Here is a 19,516-nt window from a genome sequence, read left to right on the forward strand (position 1 = left end):
TGTTGTTTTAATTTGCAAGTCCCTAATGACATACGATGTGGAGCATATTTTCACGTGTTATTTGCCATCTGTATATCTTCTTTGGTGAAGTGTCTGTTAAGATCTTTTGCCCACTTTTAAACTGAGTTATTTGTATCATATTGCTGAATTATAAGAGTGCTTTGTATATTTTTGGATACAAGTCCTTTGTCAGATATGTGTTTTGCAAACACTTTCTCCAAGTCTGTGGCTTATTTTTTCATTCTCTTAACAGTTTCTTTTGCATAGCAGATGTTTTAAATTTTAATGAAGGCCAACTTATCAATTTTTTCTGTCACAGACCATGCTTTTTGGATTGTATCTAAAAAGCCATTACAAACTCAGGTCACCTAGATTTTGTCCTGTGTTTCCTTCTAGAGGTTTTATAGTTTTGTGGTTTACATTTAGGTCTATAATCCATTTTGAGTTAATTTTTGTGAAGGATGTAAGGTCTGTGTCCAGATTCTTTTTTTTTTTTTTGCATGTGTATTTCTAGTTGCTCAACACCGTTTGTTGAAAAGACTGTCCTTTCTCAATTGAATTGTCTTTGCTCTTTTGTCAAATATTAGTTGACTTTATTTGTGTGGGTCTATTTCTGGGCTCTATTGGTGTGGGCTCTCAATTCTGGTTTTTGCTTTATTTGTCAATTCTCCTGCAAGTACCACACTGTCTTGATCACTGAAACTTTGTAGTTAGTCTTGGAGTTGGGTAGTGTCAGTCCTCTGACTTTGTTCTTCACCAATATTGTGCTGGCTATTCTGGATCTTTTCCTCTTTCTGTAGTAATATTAGAATCAGATTGTTGATATATACATAGTAACTGCTGAGATTTTGATTGGGCTTGCATTGAATTTGTAGATCAAGTTGGGAGGAACTGACATCTTGACAATATTGAGTCTTATCTACATTAACATGGAATATCTCTCCATTTAGTTAGATCTTCTTTTGTTTCTTTCATCTGAATTTTATAGTTTTCCTCACATGGATTTTGTACACATTTGTACCTAAGTATTTAATGGTTTTGGTGCTAATGTAAGTGGTTTTAATTTCAACTTCCAATTGTTCTTTGCTAATATATAGGAAAACAATTTACTTTTGTATATTTAGCTTTGTATCCTGCAACCTTGCTATAATCACTTATTAGTTCCAGGAAATTTTTTTTTTGTCTTTTCTTTTGGATTTTCTACATAGATGATCACTTAATCTTCAAATAAAGACAGTTTTATTCCTTCCTTCCCAATCTTTTATTTTCTTCTTATCTTACTGCATTAATTAGAACTTTCAGCATGTTGTCAAATAGAAGTAGTGAGAGGGGACATCCTTGCCTTGTTCTCGATCCTAGTGAAGAAACATCTGGTTTCTCACCATTGAGTACGATGTTAGCTGTAGGTTTAACGCATCTAGTTTTTCTCCATTAAGTATGATGTTAGCTATAAGATGTTCTTTATCAAGTTAAGGATCTTATTTCTTTTTAATCATTGGCTATAATAACCAAATCAAGCAGACCTGAGTTTAAATACTGACTCTGCTACTTTCTAGTTGTGTTGACCTTGAATAAGTTAATTAGGCTCTCTGAGCCTTTGAGTCCTCAGCATGAGATTTTTTTAAAAAAACACTTTTCGAAATTGTGGAAAGGTTTGGAGTTGGAAAACCCTAAAATTATTCAGAGGTGAGTACCTTCAAGAATTGGGCTTGGCAATGGCACTACACCCTGATATAGGAAGAAGAATAAAAGATGTGGAAGGAAGAACCTTTTGAGTACTGAGCAGTGGCAGAAATTGCTAAGAACAGCTGACATGTCAAATATGATTCCCCAAACATTGGGATGGATCTGTGTGCCAGTTAGAATAGAAACGGCCCTCTGATTGAGCACAGACACAGAAGCCATCCTTTAGGATGAAAGCTGTGGAACACTGGAGAGGTAACCGAGGTGGAAAACACCCAGAAGAAAAACAAAGAGATGGAAGCATTACTGATTCCAAACCACTCTGCCTGCTTAGCCATATGACACTCCTTCAGAAGACACCAGTCAGGACTTGGGCAATGGATTGGCCAACCCATTCTGGCTGCTTTACCTTGTGTAGATGCACTGTTTCTTTGTCTTTCTTCCATAGGGCCCCTTTATCTTCCCCAGCCTTGATACCACTAAGCCTCTAGCTGTGAGGATGGCAGTCTATTTCTGTCTCCTCAGAGTGTGTACAGGCTACCATAGAACTGGGATAGGCAGTTGGTTTTGACTTTCTACCAAAGACCCTGGTGGGTCTAGGTGACCACTTGTGTCTTGCCTGTATTTTTTTAGCCAGATACTTTCAGGCAATTATTGGTTTTTCCCCCCAGTAAATGTCTGGCTTTGGTAGTTGTTTTGCTATTTTCTAGCTTTTCAGTCACTGCTACAGTCATAACCATGCCTTTGCTTCCCCCACCTTATGAATATGTATTGTCCACAAAAATGCCTTTAATTGATCTAGCCTATATTTTCCTAATTATCTTAGCCATAATATACTGATTATTACTATAAAGCAGATGTGTATTTGGAATTAGGTGCTCCAGCTTCTTGAAACCTTGGTTTTACCTTTCATACATCTGAAAATATTTGAATAACACAAATCAAAACAACTTTTAATTTCTGTGTGAGAACCACAGATTGAACCATGAGAGATCCCGCTATTCTTTTTTTCCTTTACATTTCTCCCCATTTTAAAAGCTTTAATATTACTTCTTTCCTCACTGTCTGAGGATGATGCAATTTTCTGAATATATGTCACAGCCAAATATTAAATACCAGTTATGGCTGCAATGGGAAGGAACAATTAACAAAGTGAAATATCACTTGCTATTTAAATTCCAATTATAAAAGCTAATTTCTTTCTAAAGTGTTGCTCTGTTTTGGTTAAAGCTGTGGTGCCCACCATAACAAAAAGTATGAATTTACATAAATATGCTTGAACTTTTTAAGCACAGATATAAACAGAGCATTTTTATGTTATTCAATCAAGCCATAATCTTTCTTAAATTAACAAATGCTTATTCTTGTCAATAGAAGCAGAACTACTTAGTTTGCCAGTTTCTCATTATTATTCTTTGTTCATCTGTCAGTGAAGGTGAATGGATTGAAGCCCTTAATTCATGCAAGAAATGCAACCACCTGTCCCTAGAAGACATGCTCCTGGCAGCAAAATGAGTATTCAGTTGCTGTTTCAGGCCTTATAACTGTCTAGAGGCCCCACTTGGAGCTTCTAGGTATCCAGATGGGAATTGGATTCTTCCTTCCCAGGTAGAAGACTTAGCAGAGACTGACAAGTCTGCTCTTCCTTAAATGTGCATCCATGGGGGCTGCCCCTTTTCAAGAGCAACTCCTGCAAACATAGAGTGCCAGACAAAAGGGCCCTTTGAACAAGAACCTCACAACTTTTATTACTAGAAAACTAAGTCTGGCAGCCCCACTTCTGTTTCTCAGAGAGGGTTCCTGGGGGCACAGTACCAGCCCCAAAATGAACTGTTTCCAGCGTCCTGGTTGGTGCTCTCATTCTTCAGACCATTGGCTGCTCCCCTCATCTCAGTGATCCTCCCTCAAGTCTGGTCTATGTTGGACCCTTCTTCCCTCAAAGGTCCTAGGATTTCAGTGGCTGGATGGCCTCAGAGGGCAACTCAAAGCTGTGTCCACTGAGGACTTTTTCTGGCTGTGAGGGTGCTTCTGAGCAGTTCCAAGGAAAACTCTTTCAAGGAACCCTTTCGAAAGCCTCTAGTTTGCCTCAGGTCAGGGTTGTAAACTCAAATTCCTCTGGGGATCAGGGAAGTAAGCGAAGTGGAAGATGTGGAAGATGATAGAACGGATGCAAGACCCCCAACTCCCCCCACCCCCGCCTCCAGAAGGGGCAGCCAATCCTGAGCTCAGCAGACCTTCATGGCCTAGTTTCCAGACCCTCCACCTTTTCAAGAGCAGCCAGCATCCAGATTTCATGTGCAGTCTCCCAATTTAAAGATACAAAAACACTGTGCTGGCCAATAGAACCTATTGGTAGATGGACTTAGCTCTCTGGTTTATTAGTCAATAACCTCTAATTGTGTTTCACACCAGCACTATTGTCCTTTCTGTGCTCTCCTACTTGGCCTGAAGCACTGGTTTACCTTCTCTCCAGAGTCAACATTTTGGGTGCAACAAGCAGAAAAATCAACTTGTACTGGCTGAAAAAACAAGGAATTTTGTTGGCATCCTTGGAAGTTCACACTTAGGGTAAGCTTCATGATTGATAATCTGGAAACACAAGCTCCACTTTCCTTGTAAATATTTTGGCTTCACCCAGTGTTACCTTCATCCCCAAGCTGGTTTCAAAATGGCTGCAGCAGTTCAAGGCCTCACACCTTTATGTCACATCATCCAGAGAGAACAGAAAGTCTCTTCCATAAGCTCTTTCAGAAGAGTAAACAAGAGCCATCCCAGAAAATGTGGTCAATTCTTCTCGTGTCTCATTGGCCTAAACTAGGTCCTGTGTCCTTTCCTGAGCCAATCAGACAAGATGGATGAGATTACCCTTATACCAGCTGAGCTTGAGCCCTGGAGGTAGGGGTGGGTTATAGTTTCCTGAGGCTCATGGGCTTTGCATCTACCTGTGTGTGTATATATGTATTAGGTGTGTGCACACATATGTGTATACCTGAACAAAATCTGGGTTCTATTAGGAAAGACAAAGGGGTGTATGGATGCTGGACAATTAACCAATGACATCTATGATAAAGTGGTTTGTATTTTATAAAACTGCGTCTCTCTAGGTCTGGTGTGGTGGTTGATAACCCAGTGCTTCTTCCTGCCAATGTCCAAATTCTAGGAATTGGGGCACTTGATACTGTTCCCAAATCCTCATGTTGTTGTTTTTCTTCTGTCTCCACATAGAGAATAGGGGTCAGATAGGAAAACTGAGTTCCTACAACTGCTTGGGTACTGTGTTGGACCTGGGTTTGACACACTTACAAACAAACTTAACTTTTCTGAGTTCCTTTAAAATATCTGTAACATGGGGAGGACATGAATTACCTCAGTGTGTTATCCAGAGATTAAATGCAAGTATGTAACACAGTTCTTGGTGTACAGTGTTTAATATATAGTAATTATCATTATTATGTTGAAACCGTCATTCCTGAAGTTACCTTTTCAAACTCTAAGTGTTAGTTTATAGCAACACATTAAGTATTTTGGGGGTTGGTACTCTTTTCCTCATTTAACCAATATCTAAAAGGTATGAAAATGTCTTGAATATATATATGTATATATGTACGTATAACTGAATCACTTTGCTGTACACCTGAAACTAACACAACACTATGAATCAACTATATTTCAATAAAAGTTTTAAAAATTTTTACATAAAAAAGGAATACTTCCAGCTAAACAAACAAACATCTTGACCTAGTGTTTTAGGAATTAAGGATTAAAATCTGCCATACTTTTTCATTGAAGATAAGCCATGGCTGACTTAGCCAGTTGACTTTGCTTGTTCTTTTTCTTTAAGCACAAATTTATTGTTATTTTAGCTTTGCCATTGAACCAGGGAGTTGAAGTAAATGAATCACCAGCAATTGGCTGCAAGAGGAGTTAAGCAAAAATAATGAGTTCTTTGTCTCTTTGTTCACTTTCTCACCCACAGAGGCCAGTTCTGGGAGGTCAACACTATTCCTCTTAACTTCTTTATATCTTGATCTTTGAAACTCGAGACAAAGATTTAAGATTACGATAATTAATATAATGACAACTTACTAGTGCTTTGCAGTTTGCAAAAATGCTTTCACATTTTACAAACCACAGAGTTTTAAGGTCTATGAGATTGTAAATTGTGTTTTGCTCACTATTTTTCTCTAATTCCTATCCCAATACCTGCTGTATAATAGATGCTTAACAAATATGTGAATGAGCCTCAAAATAATATGGTGGGGTAGATTTGGAAGTTATCATTGTTATTCCCCTTTCATACAAGAAGCAACTAAGCCTCAGAGATTTCATGACTTGCTTAAGGCTTTCTAATACATGCTTTGGGGTGGGGAGGAGAGATGGGATTTTCTGAAAAGTAGTCTGGTTTGTGATTACAAAAATTAGGTTCCTTTCCAGTCTGTGGGAGAGAACGCTGAGAGAATGTGGGATTATTGCAAGGAGTTCAGGGATCCACACGCATACCAAGAATTGTCCACAAAAACTGGACAAGGAAGATGGAGAGAGGGCCTAGCCCCCTTCATACTTTGAGGTTTCTGGGGTAAAGAAATCCCAAACCAAACCCTCAAACATGGCAGCCCAGTTTAGATCAGCACATCAAACTGTCTGTGGTGAGAAACTAGAACTAGATCTTGTTCCCCCGATCTGATTTGGACTAATACTTGTAGAAAACACAATAAAATAAATTACTCTTAATTTCTCCACTTATGAAAGACTGGTAACAAAGATTTTACATTCCAGCACTGTCCACAGACCACACCTTGGCTAGATTGGTTTAGATTTTTAACACATTAAAATATTACAACTATATTTACAATATTTTAGTATAGTCTTTATAAAAATATCAATTCACTGTGCTGCACTATAGGTGGTGAGAGCCAGTATTGGGACACCAGTTTAACTGTGTATGGTGAACAAATTATTCTTTCAACCCTGAGACTGTATAACCTCATTTAGAGATGGCATCAAAAGTCTATATTTCTGGAATCTAAAAAAAAAAAAAAAAAAAAAGGTTATGAAGAACCTAGGGGCAGGACGGGAATAAAGACTCAGACCTACTAGAGAATGGATTTGAGGACATGGGGAGGGGGAAGGGTAAGCTGTGACAAAGTGAGAGAGTGGCATGGACATATATACACTACCAAATGTAAAATAGATAGCTTGTGGGAAGCAGCCACATAGCACAGGGAGATCAGCTAGGTGGTTTGTGACCACCTAGAGGGGTGGGATAGGGAGGGTGGGAGGGAGGGAGACGCAAAAGGGAAGAGATATGGGATATATGTGTATGTATAACTGATTCACTTTGTTAAACAGCAGAAACTAACACACCATTGTAAAGCAATTATACTCCAATAAAGATGTTAAAAAAAAAAAGTCTATATTTCAGGCACTTTCTTGAGGCATAACATCCAGCTGACCCCTGTAGGAGGCCCTGCTCACACATTTGTGCCCTATTGTTTTCCACATGTGTGAAATGCTGTTGTGATTAATAAAACACAACTTGGGTAACAGCTCTAAGGAAGTTATATTAGCTATTTGATTTTTTTCCCCTCTTCAGTTGGTACTGGAAATATAACCAATATCTTGTCAGAGAATCAACAAAATTTTGACATTAAAAAGAAGTCCTTAAAAAAGAAGTTCTTATACTTGAAATCTTTGGTTAGCACTTCTCTGTGTAGACCTTGATGGATTAGGGTGAAAGTTGGCTAATTGTACTAAGTTTGAGGAGTCTTTAACACGAGGACTGTGTTGTCTTACCTAAGGCTCACTGTTAGTTTCCAGAACCCAAGTTTTTCATGAGAGAAAGCAGTGCCCCATTTATTCATTCGATCACACTCAGTGTGCCAGGTACTGGCTTAGGTAGCAGGATAGGGTGTGAACAATGACCTCTCCCCTCAGAAACACCAGGAGGAAGTGAGGGGAGGGTTTGGGTTAGTTCAACAGAGTTCCAGCAGTGGGAGGTAGGGGGAAGAACCAGTGCTCACCCCCAAGCTCCTTCCCTGAAGTGAGATGTGTGAGGCTGGCAGCTGGACTTCTGCATCCTCACATAACATACCTGAACAAACTCTTTCAACTCTTGGTACTGGGCCTGGGTGGCCTTTTGTTTAGTGCAAGAGCTGGGCTTAATGCACAGAAATGATAATGATAGGTACTTACATGACTTAAGAACATTGTCCAGCTCTCCAGGCAGGAGTGGAACAGAGCAGAACGTGAGGCTGTAAACTGGCTTCCTTGGCACGAAGCAGCGACATAGAGCATCTCGAGATGATGAGGTTGGCTGGCAGCCTACAGATTCAGGGGCAGTTTGTGTTCTCTAGACTGGAAAAACCTTTGATTTTTTTGAGTTGAGGAATGGACAATTCTCAAGGGAAAATGGGCATTTTTCCTAGTGGGCTCTGGAGACAGGTACAATTTTTGCACTTTTCCCATGTTGGGGAAATTCCTCTAGACCAATGCTTCTCAAACTTGCATGAGCATATCAATAACTGAGGGAAATGCAAGTTAGGTTAGGTTGGTCTGGGACAGTGCCTGAAATTCTGTGTTTCCAACAAGCTCCCTCCCGGGTGATGCTGAATTTGCTACAGTATTGCTGGACTGAGGGTGGTGCTCTGAGGATCAGAGACCTGGAACCCACCTGGTGGCCTGGACCCATGGGAACTGGCCTCACCTGCTTTTGTGGAAGGCATTGACCCCTGTTTCAGATGCAGTTGTATTATCCAGTCATTACATTGTCTGCTGTGGTATTTCCTTCTCTCAAGGATCTTAGGTAGTCTGAGATATTGCTGTTGAGTATATATTGGTTGCTGTGTTTAATCATTAAAAAAAATAATCTTTGTTGTGCTTCGGAGTACTACATGTTCTTCAGGGCACAGTAGCTGTCATACACAATCAGGGTCCCAAGTCATTACAAGGCATTGCCTTAACCCACATGTCTTGTGTGTCTCGCATATGTTGGGGGTAGTCCACCATAGTAAATTCTGCTTTGGAGAGCTTGGCAATCCAATCATAAAATGATGAACTCATGTGTTAGGTTCAGTGATTTGATCCTGCAGCAGCCTCTAAGATGGATGGGTTGCAGAATAAATCTATGAAAGAAACTATATCCATTGATTATATTCTGGGCATTGAATTTAGCTGTCATCAGATATAGCTTGTTGTTTGAGCCTTCTGGGTTAAAAACAATTACAGAAATCTAAAAACAAGTTCCATTTTGATGTTTTGTTCCCTGTGAGCTACGTCAAATGGGTTCTTTTTTTTTTTTTTTTTTTTTTTTTTTTTTTGCTGTACGCGGGCCTCTCACTGCTGTGGCCTCTCCCGTTGCGGAGCACAGGCTCCGGACACGCAGGCTCCGCGGCCATGGCTCGCGGGCCCAGCCGCTCCGCGGCATGTGGGATCTTCCGGGATCGGGGCACAAACCCGTGTGCCCTGCATCGGCAGGCGGACTCTCAACCACTGCGCCACCAGGGAAGCCCGTCAAATGGGTTCTTTTATAAAGAAAGTAAAGGTTCAAAGCTCATCCAAAATTATACTCAAAAGTGATTTCAGGAAAATGGAGGCTTCATATCACAGTATGTGCTAATAAGCCCCAGTCCTTTGTTCAGTGGGGTGCATCCCAGGCCAGCGAATGACCTTTTCATCAGCTCCCCAAGCTGGTGGTAGTTGTTTCTAAAGAAAAGATAATCAGGTAGCATAGACCAAACTGATCTTCCAAAATTATTTTTAGTGGATTGGAAGAGTGGCTTCACTTAATGTCTCTGATTTCTTCATTTATTTTTGTAGGTCACATTCCATCCCTAAAACATTCCATGGGTCTGTCAGCAACTTTGATTGAAGCAGAAAGTTATCAAATGTCCTGATGAGGGCTTGGAAGGGTCTTTGCTCTTAAGGAGTTTTGTTGTAATGGTATTTATCTTAATCAGATTTGGCTAATACTTCTCTTACTCATAGAGTTTTAGAAGGAAAAATAATCTAGCCAACTTAGAAATCTAGTCTAACCAACTCATTTTACTGATGTGGAAACAGCTGGGGAGTTTGCTCAAGGTCACCCAGACCTGTCTCTGAATCCCACTCCTGGACTCCCCGCCCCAGTCTACCTCAGTGCCTTTCTATGTTGATTTATGGGTGTGATATGGAGGCTGTGAGGCCTGAGGCAGCAAGTTTTGCACCTTTCCTGGTGGGAGTTAGGGTGTTCTATCTGATACATTCATTGCATTTCCATACCATCCAGACCCTGTGTTCTAGCAGAGTCACAGTACATTAACCAATGTTCCAGAGAGGCAAAGTGGCATGGAGCCTGGATTCTATAGCCTGGTGACCTGGGTCAAATCCTACTTTGCTCCGTACATGTTGTGTGACTTTGGGTAAGCCACTGAGCCTCTCTTCAGGTATAAAACGGGACCTTCCTTGCAGGATTGTTGTGAGGACTGAATGAGCAGTTAAAGCAAGCAGCCAGGTGCATTGTATTTGGAATTGTATGTGGTTTTACAAACTGTGGATCTCTACTAGGTATTGAGTTGTGAAATCAGTGTTCTGAATCATAAATAGCATTAGAAAAATTAAATGGCATACACTAGGATAAAATAGAACATAGTAGAATGTGTTGCACCTAGGCAGGGTATTGTTTGGTATCCTTTTGTTTCCCCTTTTTGGTGTTCCTTTGGTTTTGTGTGTGTGTGTGTGTGTGTGTGTGTGTGTGTGTGTGTAATGGCTCACAGTATAAAATGAATTTCTCACTGTGGATTGCAGTTAAGAGTTTGGAAGCTCCTGCTCCAGAGAGCAGGGTGAGTGAATTCATCTGTCTTAGCACAGACGTATTGGAGGGAATGAGGCACATTTTAGACATGAATGTACAAGGCAAACTCTGGCTGAAACATAAATGTGCTTCTTTTGCAGAGGGAGACCAAAGGGCAGTTTCTTATTGACCACATCTGCAACTACTACAGCTTGCTGGAGAAGGACTACTTCGGCATTCGTTTTGTGGACCCAGAGAAGCAGCGGGTAAGAGCTGACCACTATCTGGACCCATTTGGGGGCGGTCACTCAGGCTTTGGGGTGCTGAATAGGTTCTTCTCAGAGCAATTGTGGTGCACTTGTTCTCATGGTTATTGACCACATGAAACTTATCAGCCTGGGTATGTGTGTGCGCACGCACGTGTGTGTGTGCGTGTAATTGTGTATAAGAATCTGGCACTGTTCCCACTGGACTGAATGAGACAGGGGGAAGGGAAACTTAACATTAGGGCTTTCCAGAAAGCTGCTCCCACCTGGTTGAAGAGAGAATGTTCTTGTGCCCTTTGAACCCAGAGTTTGCCAAAGCTTCTCAAACAGTGGCTACATAAAATCTCATTACAGAGAAAATCCACCCCTCACTATAAAAAGTTATTGGTAGAGAGAGGAACAAGGGAGTGACTGTTTTAATGGCATGAGGTTTTCTTTTGGGGATGATGAAAATCTTTGAAACTTGATATAGGTGATAGATATACAGCATTGTGAGTGTACTAAATGCCACTGAAGTGTACACTTCAAAATGGTTAATTTTATGTTAATTTTACCTCATTTTTAAAAAAAGCTTTGGCGGATGATGGGTTAAGATAGTTTTCAAGCTGCTCCTTGGGCACTACTAAATTTGACAGCCTCCATTGTATTCCTGCTCCTGGACACACCTATCCTTCCTGGTCTCTGTTGATGCATAAGAGTGAGCAGCGGAGTCTTGGCTTTTGACCCAGTGTACCAGCCTAAGAGTGTTCGGGTATGGCATGTGTGAACTCACAGTGATGCGTGTCCCTCACATCAAAAGACCCCAGGAATCTCCATCCCAGCTCCTACCACCTAGGGTTTCTCATTCCTCAACCCTACTGTGGGTCCCAGCTATGGGTTAAAAGGCCCTGTACCTGCTCCAGCCTGTGTTTCTTACCCTGCCCTACTGACAAGCAGGGCAAAGTGTGAAGGGGTTAGCTGAGGATGACTGCCTTCTTTAATTTGCTCTCCTCCTTACCAGTGTCTCTGGTCATCTTGCTGTCCCCTTTTCCCCTCCTCGCAACCCCACCTGGTTCTTGGTTTTGTATTTACTGACTAATACCATGAAGGAGAGACTCTCAGAGTGTATTTTTGTAAAGGAGGAGGATGTTGAAGGAATAGATTAATCTTCTGAAACATGGAGAATCTTATTGACCTCTCAGTAGGACCTAATCCTCTATAAAGGGATATAATGCAGTGGCTCAGAAGAAGGAGATTTTGGTTTCCTGGAGCACTTGAGGAAGCCTTGAATGGGCCAAGCATTTATCTGAGTGAGAGGAAGGTAGCAGGATACTGTGAGGATATAGAGCTGACATGAGATCACGGAGGGAATTTGCGTGGTGTTTACTACTGAGTAACAGTGATTTCCAGGCCTGGCCCTGCAACTAAGTCAGTTTAGGTATTTGCTAAAAATCCTAAGTGTGGACCTTATTCTAGACCTCCTGAATCAGAATTCCTGGGGCTAGGGGTCAGGAAGATGTATTTTTAGACATCTTGATTCTAATTTTGATGCATTCATCCCAGCTTTGTCTCCTGACCAGTTTGGGGGACCATGGCATAAAGATGTTTATAGACATAATTTCTTATGGCCTATGAATATATTACCCTTGTATGGAGGGAGAAACAGGCTCAAAAACATTGTTACTTGCCCAAGGTCCCACGGGTAGTAAGTGATGCAGTGAGTATTTGAATTTAGAATTATGGTTCAGAGTCCCCATGGCCAAACAGACTCTGTGAACTATATTAGTCATCTAAGCACCACTGAAAATAGATTATTTTTGTGCAAAATTCTAAAAAGCCACCTGCAGAAGTAACTCTGGCTACCATTAGTAGAACATTTATTATATGCCAGGAATTTTATCATATGATCTTTAGTGTTCCCCAAAACACTTCAAGGAAGGGGAAACTGAGGCACAGAGTCAGTGGCTTGCCTATGCTAGTAATTATAAGAGGAAGGATGGAATCTGAACCCATACTCTTTCCATTTCATCTCTCAGATGAAAATTTGAAACATAGCCTAGACTAGGGATCTGTAAACCCTTCCCGTAAAGGGCTAGATAGAAAATATTTGCAGCTTTGTAACTCAAAAAACTTCTGTTGTAATTACTCAATTATTAATTTCTAGTGGAAACTGGCTATAGACAATACCTAAATTAACGGATGTGTCTGTGTTCCAATAAAACATTTTCCAGTGAAAGTATTTCACAAAAATAGGCAGTTGGCCATAGTTTGCTGACCCTTAGTCCACACAATAGCTGGACACCATTTAAATGCATAAGCCTTTTTCATTCCTCTTGACCCTCTCATTGGGGAGATACTGGATAAAATATTAAGCAAAATCTTTAGAATTAGAATCAGGGGTATCAATATGAAACCATGTTTTTTAATATACATAGATAAATACAGAAATAAATATAAGGGGTGTGTGTGTGTGAGTGTGTGTGTATTAGGGTGGGGGGTTAGTAAGTATACATATATTTCCAAGTCCCACCTGCTGAGATGACTTAGAGGCAATGACACCACTGTAGTAATAAGTACACCTAGCCTTCAGATCTTGGTTTCAAATACCATGCTCTAATAATAGGAAGAAGGGCTCCTTGCAGAAAAGGCTGACTCTAGGGCTGGGGTAGTGAAATCACAAGGTGAGCTTGGAGCATCTTGTGGCACCAGGAAGTAAAAAATTACTCAAAAAACAAAATGTGGAGCACTAGGAAAGGCACAGAGCCGATGTGAAAGAACTGCCAGTGACCAAAACTGGAACAATTGGAGTTCAAAAACAAATGACAGGCGGCTTCCCTGGTGGCATACTGGATAAGAATCCTCCTGCCAATTCAGGGGACATGGGTTCTAGCCCTGGTCTGGGAAATTCCCAAATGCCATGGCGCAGCTAAGCCCATGCCCCACAACTGCTAAGCCTGTGCTCTAGGGCCTGCGAGCCACAACTACTGAGCCCATGTGCCACAACTACTGAAGCCTGTGTGCCTAGAGCCTGTGCTCTGCAACAAGAGAAGCCACTGCAACGAGAAGCCCATGCACTGCAATGAAGAGTAGCCTCCACTCGCTGCAACTAGAGAAAGCCCACGCGCAGCAACAAAGACCCAATGCAGCCAAAAATTAATTAATTAATAAAAAAACTAAATAACAATAGCATTGGATTATAATCCATAGAATGAAATAAATATCAATGAGACTATACTGATATAAATAAATAACTGCATAAATAAATAAAAGGGGGAGAAGAGGCAGCTCTTCCTTACAGAAGAATTCCAATTAATTATTGTAAGGGGAATGAGAGAAATAGAAATCTACCATTAGAGTGCCAAAATAATAATTGTTGTGGGCAAGATCGATCAATGAATGCTAAAATTAATGGGCAACAGTTTGAGGAGAAGCAGGATATTTGCACAGTCTCAAGGAATCCTCTTCCCTCCTGCCCTAAGCCTGGTATTTTTTTAAATGTTTTTTGTTTGTTTGTTTGTTTTATTTTTGGCTGCGTTGGGTCTTTGTTGCTGCGTGTGAGCTTTCTCTAGTTGCGGGGAGCAGGGGCTACTCTTTGTTGTGGTGCGCAGGCTTCTCGTTGCAGTGGCTTCTCTTGTTGCAGAGCACAGACTCTAGGGACACAGACTTCAGTAGTTGTGGCACGTGGGCTCAGTAGTTGTGGCTCGCAGGCTCACTAGTTGTAGCACACGGGCTTAGTTGCTCCGCAGCATTTGGGATCTTCCCGGACCAGGGCTCGAACCTGTGTCCCCTGAATTGGCAGGTGGATTCTTAACCACTGCACCACCAGGGAAGCCCGAGCCTGGTATTTTTAAATTATTGAAACAAGGGGAAAAAGAATAACTTTATAGTGGAAAGACTTGGCAGACACCACTTTAACCAAGCGATCAGGGTTAATATCAGCAATAAAAAGAAATACCAATGTCATGGACTCCCCGATACCATGCACTGAGAAGGGCACTCTGTCTCTGTGGTATCCTTCGCAACAATGTATAACCTCATTCAAATCTGGAGGGAACATCAGACAAACTAAAGGGAGAGACATTCTCCAAAACAACTTACCAGTACTCTTCAAAGCTGTTCAGGTCATGAAGGACAAGAAAAGATTGGGGAACTCTCACAGATTAGAGAGATGCATCAGCTAAGGTAATATGGAATCCTGGATTGGATGCTGGAACAGAGAAAAGTGTAGTAGTTGGGAAAACTGGTGAATTCCAGATTAAATCTGTAGTTTAGTTAATAGTATTGGGTTAATATTAGTTTCTTAATTTTGATAATTGCTCATGGCTATATAAGATGCTAATACTAAGGTAAATGAGTTGTTATGCTATTTCTGCAACTTTTCTGTATGACTAAAATTATATTTTCAACTTAAGCCTCTGGGTTAATATGCTTCATTGTTCTTTATATTTTGACTTGGTTTACCTTAATTTTTAGTGTCCAGACTCAGGTAGTAGATTAGTGGAAAAAATAAGGGCCACTCCAAAACAAAACCATCTTCTCTGATGTATTCACTAAATTGCTTAGAGGGCTGCCTGAATAGTTCTGTTTTCCCCTACAATATAGCCGTTATAGCCTTTTGATTTTGAAGATACAGTGTGAGTGTAACTTCCACATGGATTGCAAAGTAGTTGCTATACAAAACTGTACAGACTTTGTACTCAGAAAGAGGCTTGGACTTTGTACTCAGAAAGAGGCTTGGACTTTGTACTCATAAGGATGCTTGGACTTTGTACTCAGAAGGATGCAGATTAAATCCCCTCTCTGCTGGTTAGAAAGCTGTGTGATCTTGACCAAGTTATTGAGCTTCTCTGAGTCTTTGTCCTGATTGTTAATATCGATAACAGTACCTAGATGTAAGGTTGATATGGGAATTCGAGATAAGCTATGTAAATGCTTAACAATTATATATATGGAGTACATGTTATGTGTTATTTTTATTATTAATTGTTATTATTACTTTTACTATGTATTAGCTAGGTCTAGGTGAGACAATTGCAGGAGGAAATACAGCCATGATTGGCAAGTCTAAAACCTAGCAATGTTCACAATAACTTCTTTTAAAGGCAGGATAGCCATTATTATGATCTTTGGGGAGAGAAGAGGGAGGAAGTGAACCTTGGATAATTATTGGGTTGGCCAAAAAGTTCATTTGGGTTTTTCTGTGGAAAACCCAAAAAAAAAACCTGAACCTGATTTAAAAAAAGGGCTCAAAGACACAACAATATGCTGACATGAGAGTTTTAAGCAGAGATTAATTGACAAGCATTGGTTTGTTTTTTGTTTTTGTTTTGTTTTACCAGCTCGTGTACTTTTTCTCAATGGAAAATAAAGCAATGAATTATTTGGATAGAAAGCTAATCAAGAAAAAATCAAGTTAGTTAGAAAGCCTGAAGTGGAACTTACCTCTGCTGTGGGAGTTGGTGGTTTGCCTACAACTCTTCACAATTTGATTTATGGTACACCATTGTGGAATATTAAATATTTAACACTATTACATTTGGAATACCATATGTTTGACAAGATGTCTCATGCCCATATGCTGTGAGAGTGGTGAGGACTGAGTCAGTAAATGATGACTATATTTTGCTATTTTAATAGCAAGGGCCCAGAATTTCCATTATTTTAAAAATGTGATGTAGGGTGGGACAGATTGAATACTGGTCAATAAGAGTCCTCTTGAATTTCCACCACATTTATCTTCTGAATAACTCATATAATCTTAGTTGCCTAAGATTAGAGAAAATGCGGGTAGTATCCTCCTCATTTTATTGGGAGAGAAGCTGGGACTACAAGTTTAGAGGACTTGGAAGCAATAATTCCAGAAGAAAAAGATCTTACTTGGCTTGTCCAGATATTTTTTCTTAAATGTAGCATAATCTTTCTACCACTTCTGCTCAGGTGCTAGGGTAACTTCCCTTTGGAAAGATGAAGTTTTGAAATAATTAGTTCGGTTTCATAATTCTACTTTCTATGGCTATGGTTTGAGATGTCCACTGTCCTGGTTTCCCTTCTTATTCTTCCACACTTCCCTCTTTCCCAAACCCAGCTAGGGAAGTCACCCCCAGTGCCTTAGAACTGAGGAAGTACCCCAACCCTAGCCAGCCAGTGGAGGAATTATACCAGGACTTGATTTATAGACTTCAGGGAGATTGAACGCAATGCTTTTGATTTTTAACTTCCCTATATCTAAGCATCTGTTTAACCCACTTACATGACTGTCATTGACTTTTCTAACTTAAGGGCTATTCTGACTCATACCCAAAGACAACAAATTTAGTTTGGAAATCCACACCCCTGGGGCAATCTCTGAAAGCACCCTTGTTTTAGGGCGTTCTGTGTCATGTGACCGCCAGATGTCCTTTCTGATAGGATGACCTGGGAAATCATGGATGCTAGGACATGCTGAACGCTAATGCCTCCTCCCTCCAAATACAATTACAGCCCTGAGGTTTTTATGTTGGCAGCCAGAAAGAACAAGTGAGCCTATCAGTGAGTCTTGTTAATAATGGGAAAAGACCTTGCCTATGTTAGAGCAATTTGCTTTTTCTGGAAGCAGCTTTGGGGAGGACATGGAATGGAAAAAAACAGGCCCAGTGATTTGAAGTTTCACTCTGGGGATGGTGCCAGGGAGCTAGACAGCATTATGTCCCACCAGCTGCTCCTGCTTTGAAAGGCTACTTCCTGGGGAAATTGCTTCATAGATGCTCGAAACTAGGAATGAGAGTGGTATCTGAGATCTAGGGCAACCCTGCACTAAAGAGGAGGGCTGTATTGCTGCCTCAAGCCACTGGTCATGAATTTGCTTAATGAGTCCTCTTTTACTTTTGAGTCTCAGGGGTATTAAATATTAAGAGTACTTGGATGTCTGTTTTGGGAGGGGTATGGACAAGTAACTTGGCTTTCCAGGAAAAGACTTTGGGTACTCAAGTTACAAGGAACACAGCACTATCAACAGCTTGAAAATTGGATATATTGTGTAGTGGTTCAATTGTGGTCCAAGGTATTAACACTGACAGATTTGGGGAAATTGTCATATTCTTTCAGAAGAAAGCAGAACTTGGTGTTTAACTAAAATTATTGCTCATCATTGACTCTATCTACACCTGATGTCCTCTCCTGGGAAGGAATGGGATGCCTGATAAAGACAGGTTGCAATCTGGAAGTCACTTAGCCAACTGAGATGTTAAAATTTTAGTGGTGGGGAGGACCAAACTCATGAACTGGTTATCTTGTTCAGGTCAAAAGGCAAACATAAAGAAGAACTTCTGGGAATATGGCAGAGTAGGAAGACCCTAGCTCACCTTCTTCCATGGGCATACCAAAATTACAACTGTTTACAGGGCAGCTATCTATGAAAACAACCTGAAGACTAGGAGAAAAGATCTTCCACAACTAAAAATACAAAGAAAGAACCATAACATGACAGGTAGATGGGGTGGAGACACAGTATGGTCACACACCTGGAAGGTGACCCACAAACAGGAGGATAGTCACAAATGCAGAGGTTTTCTCCATGAAATGAGGACCCTGAGGCCCACATCAGGCTGCCCAGCCTGGGGGTCCTGCACCAGGAAGATGAGCCCCCAGAACATCTGTCTTTGAAGGGAAGCAGGGCTTGCATATGGGAGAGCCAGAGGGACGTAGGAAACAGATTCTGCTCTTAAAAGGTGCACACAAAATCTCATACACTCCAAGTCCCAGTGAAGAGGCAGTCATTTGAAAGGATCCTGGGTCAGACCCCCTTGGTGATCTTGGAGAGCTTCCTGGAGAGGCAGGAGGCAATTGGGACTCCTGCTAGGGACATAGACACTGGCAGCAGCCATTTTGGAGAACTCATTCTATCACAAGGACACTGATAGAATGGTGAGAAATGTAACCAACCTTAGGCAAAATGGAGACAGAGGAATATGTTCCAAATGAAGGGATAAGACAAAACCCCAGAAGAAGAACTAAGCAAAGTAGAGATAAGCAATCTACCTGAAAAAGAGTTCAAGTTAATGATCACAAAGATGCTCAACAAACTTGAGAGAAGAAAAGATAAACACAGTGAGAAATTTAACAGAGTTAGAAAATATAAAGAACCACAAAAAAGCTAAAGAACACAATAACTAAAAAAATAAACTAGAAGGAATTGACAGTAGATTAGATGATACAGGGGAACAGATCAGTGGGCTGGAAGATAAAGTAGTGGAAATCACCCAAGCTGAACAGAAAAAAAAAAGAAAAAGAATTTTAAAAAATGAGAATAGTTTAAGAGATCTCTGGGACAGCATCAAGCATATTAATATTTGTATTTTAGGGATCCCAGATGGATAAGAGAGAAAGGGTCAGAAAATTTATTTGAAGAAAAGATAGCTGAAAATTTCCCTAATGTGGGAAAGAAAAAAGACATTTCGGTCCAGGAATCATGAAGAGCCCCCCAAAAGAAACCCAAAGAATTCCACACCAATACACATTATCTTTAACTTTTGCCATTTTAATTATAAAAAGAGAATCTTAAAAGCAGCAAGAGAAAAGCAACTAGTTGTGTACAAGGGAACTCCCACAAGACTATGAGCTGACTTTTTGGCAGAAATTTTGCAGGCCAAAGGGAGTGGCATGACATATTCAAAGTGCTGAAAGAAAAAAACCTACAGCCAAGAATAGTCTACCCAGCAAGGTTCCCATTAGATTTGAAGAAGAGACAAAGAGTTTTATACACAGGCAAAAGCTAAGAGTTCAACAACACTAAACTGGCATTATGAGAAATGTTAAAGGGACTTTTCTAAGCAGAAAAGACCGC

The 19,516-nt window shown here is 40.6% G+C and overlaps 1 protein-coding gene across 1 annotated transcript in view; it reads left to right on the top strand.

Annotated features, from left to right (window-relative positions):
- The window catches only part of FRMD3 (FERM domain containing 3), a 309,465-nt gene that overhangs the window by 144,380 nt on the left and 145,569 nt on the right, over nucleotides 1-19,516 (top strand). The window contains exon 2 of the mRNA XM_082611517.1: nucleotides 10,612-10,716. Within this exon, the coding sequence (XP_082467643.1) occupies nucleotides 10,612-10,716 (105 nt within the window). The remainder of the gene's footprint in view (nucleotides 1-10,611; nucleotides 10,717-19,516) is intronic.

This window comes from Mesoplodon mirus, assembly GCF_964341445.2.
Source record: "Mesoplodon mirus genome assembly, chromosome: 1".
Lineage (NCBI taxonomy): Eukaryota > Metazoa > Chordata > Mammalia > Artiodactyla > Ziphiidae > Mesoplodon > Mesoplodon mirus.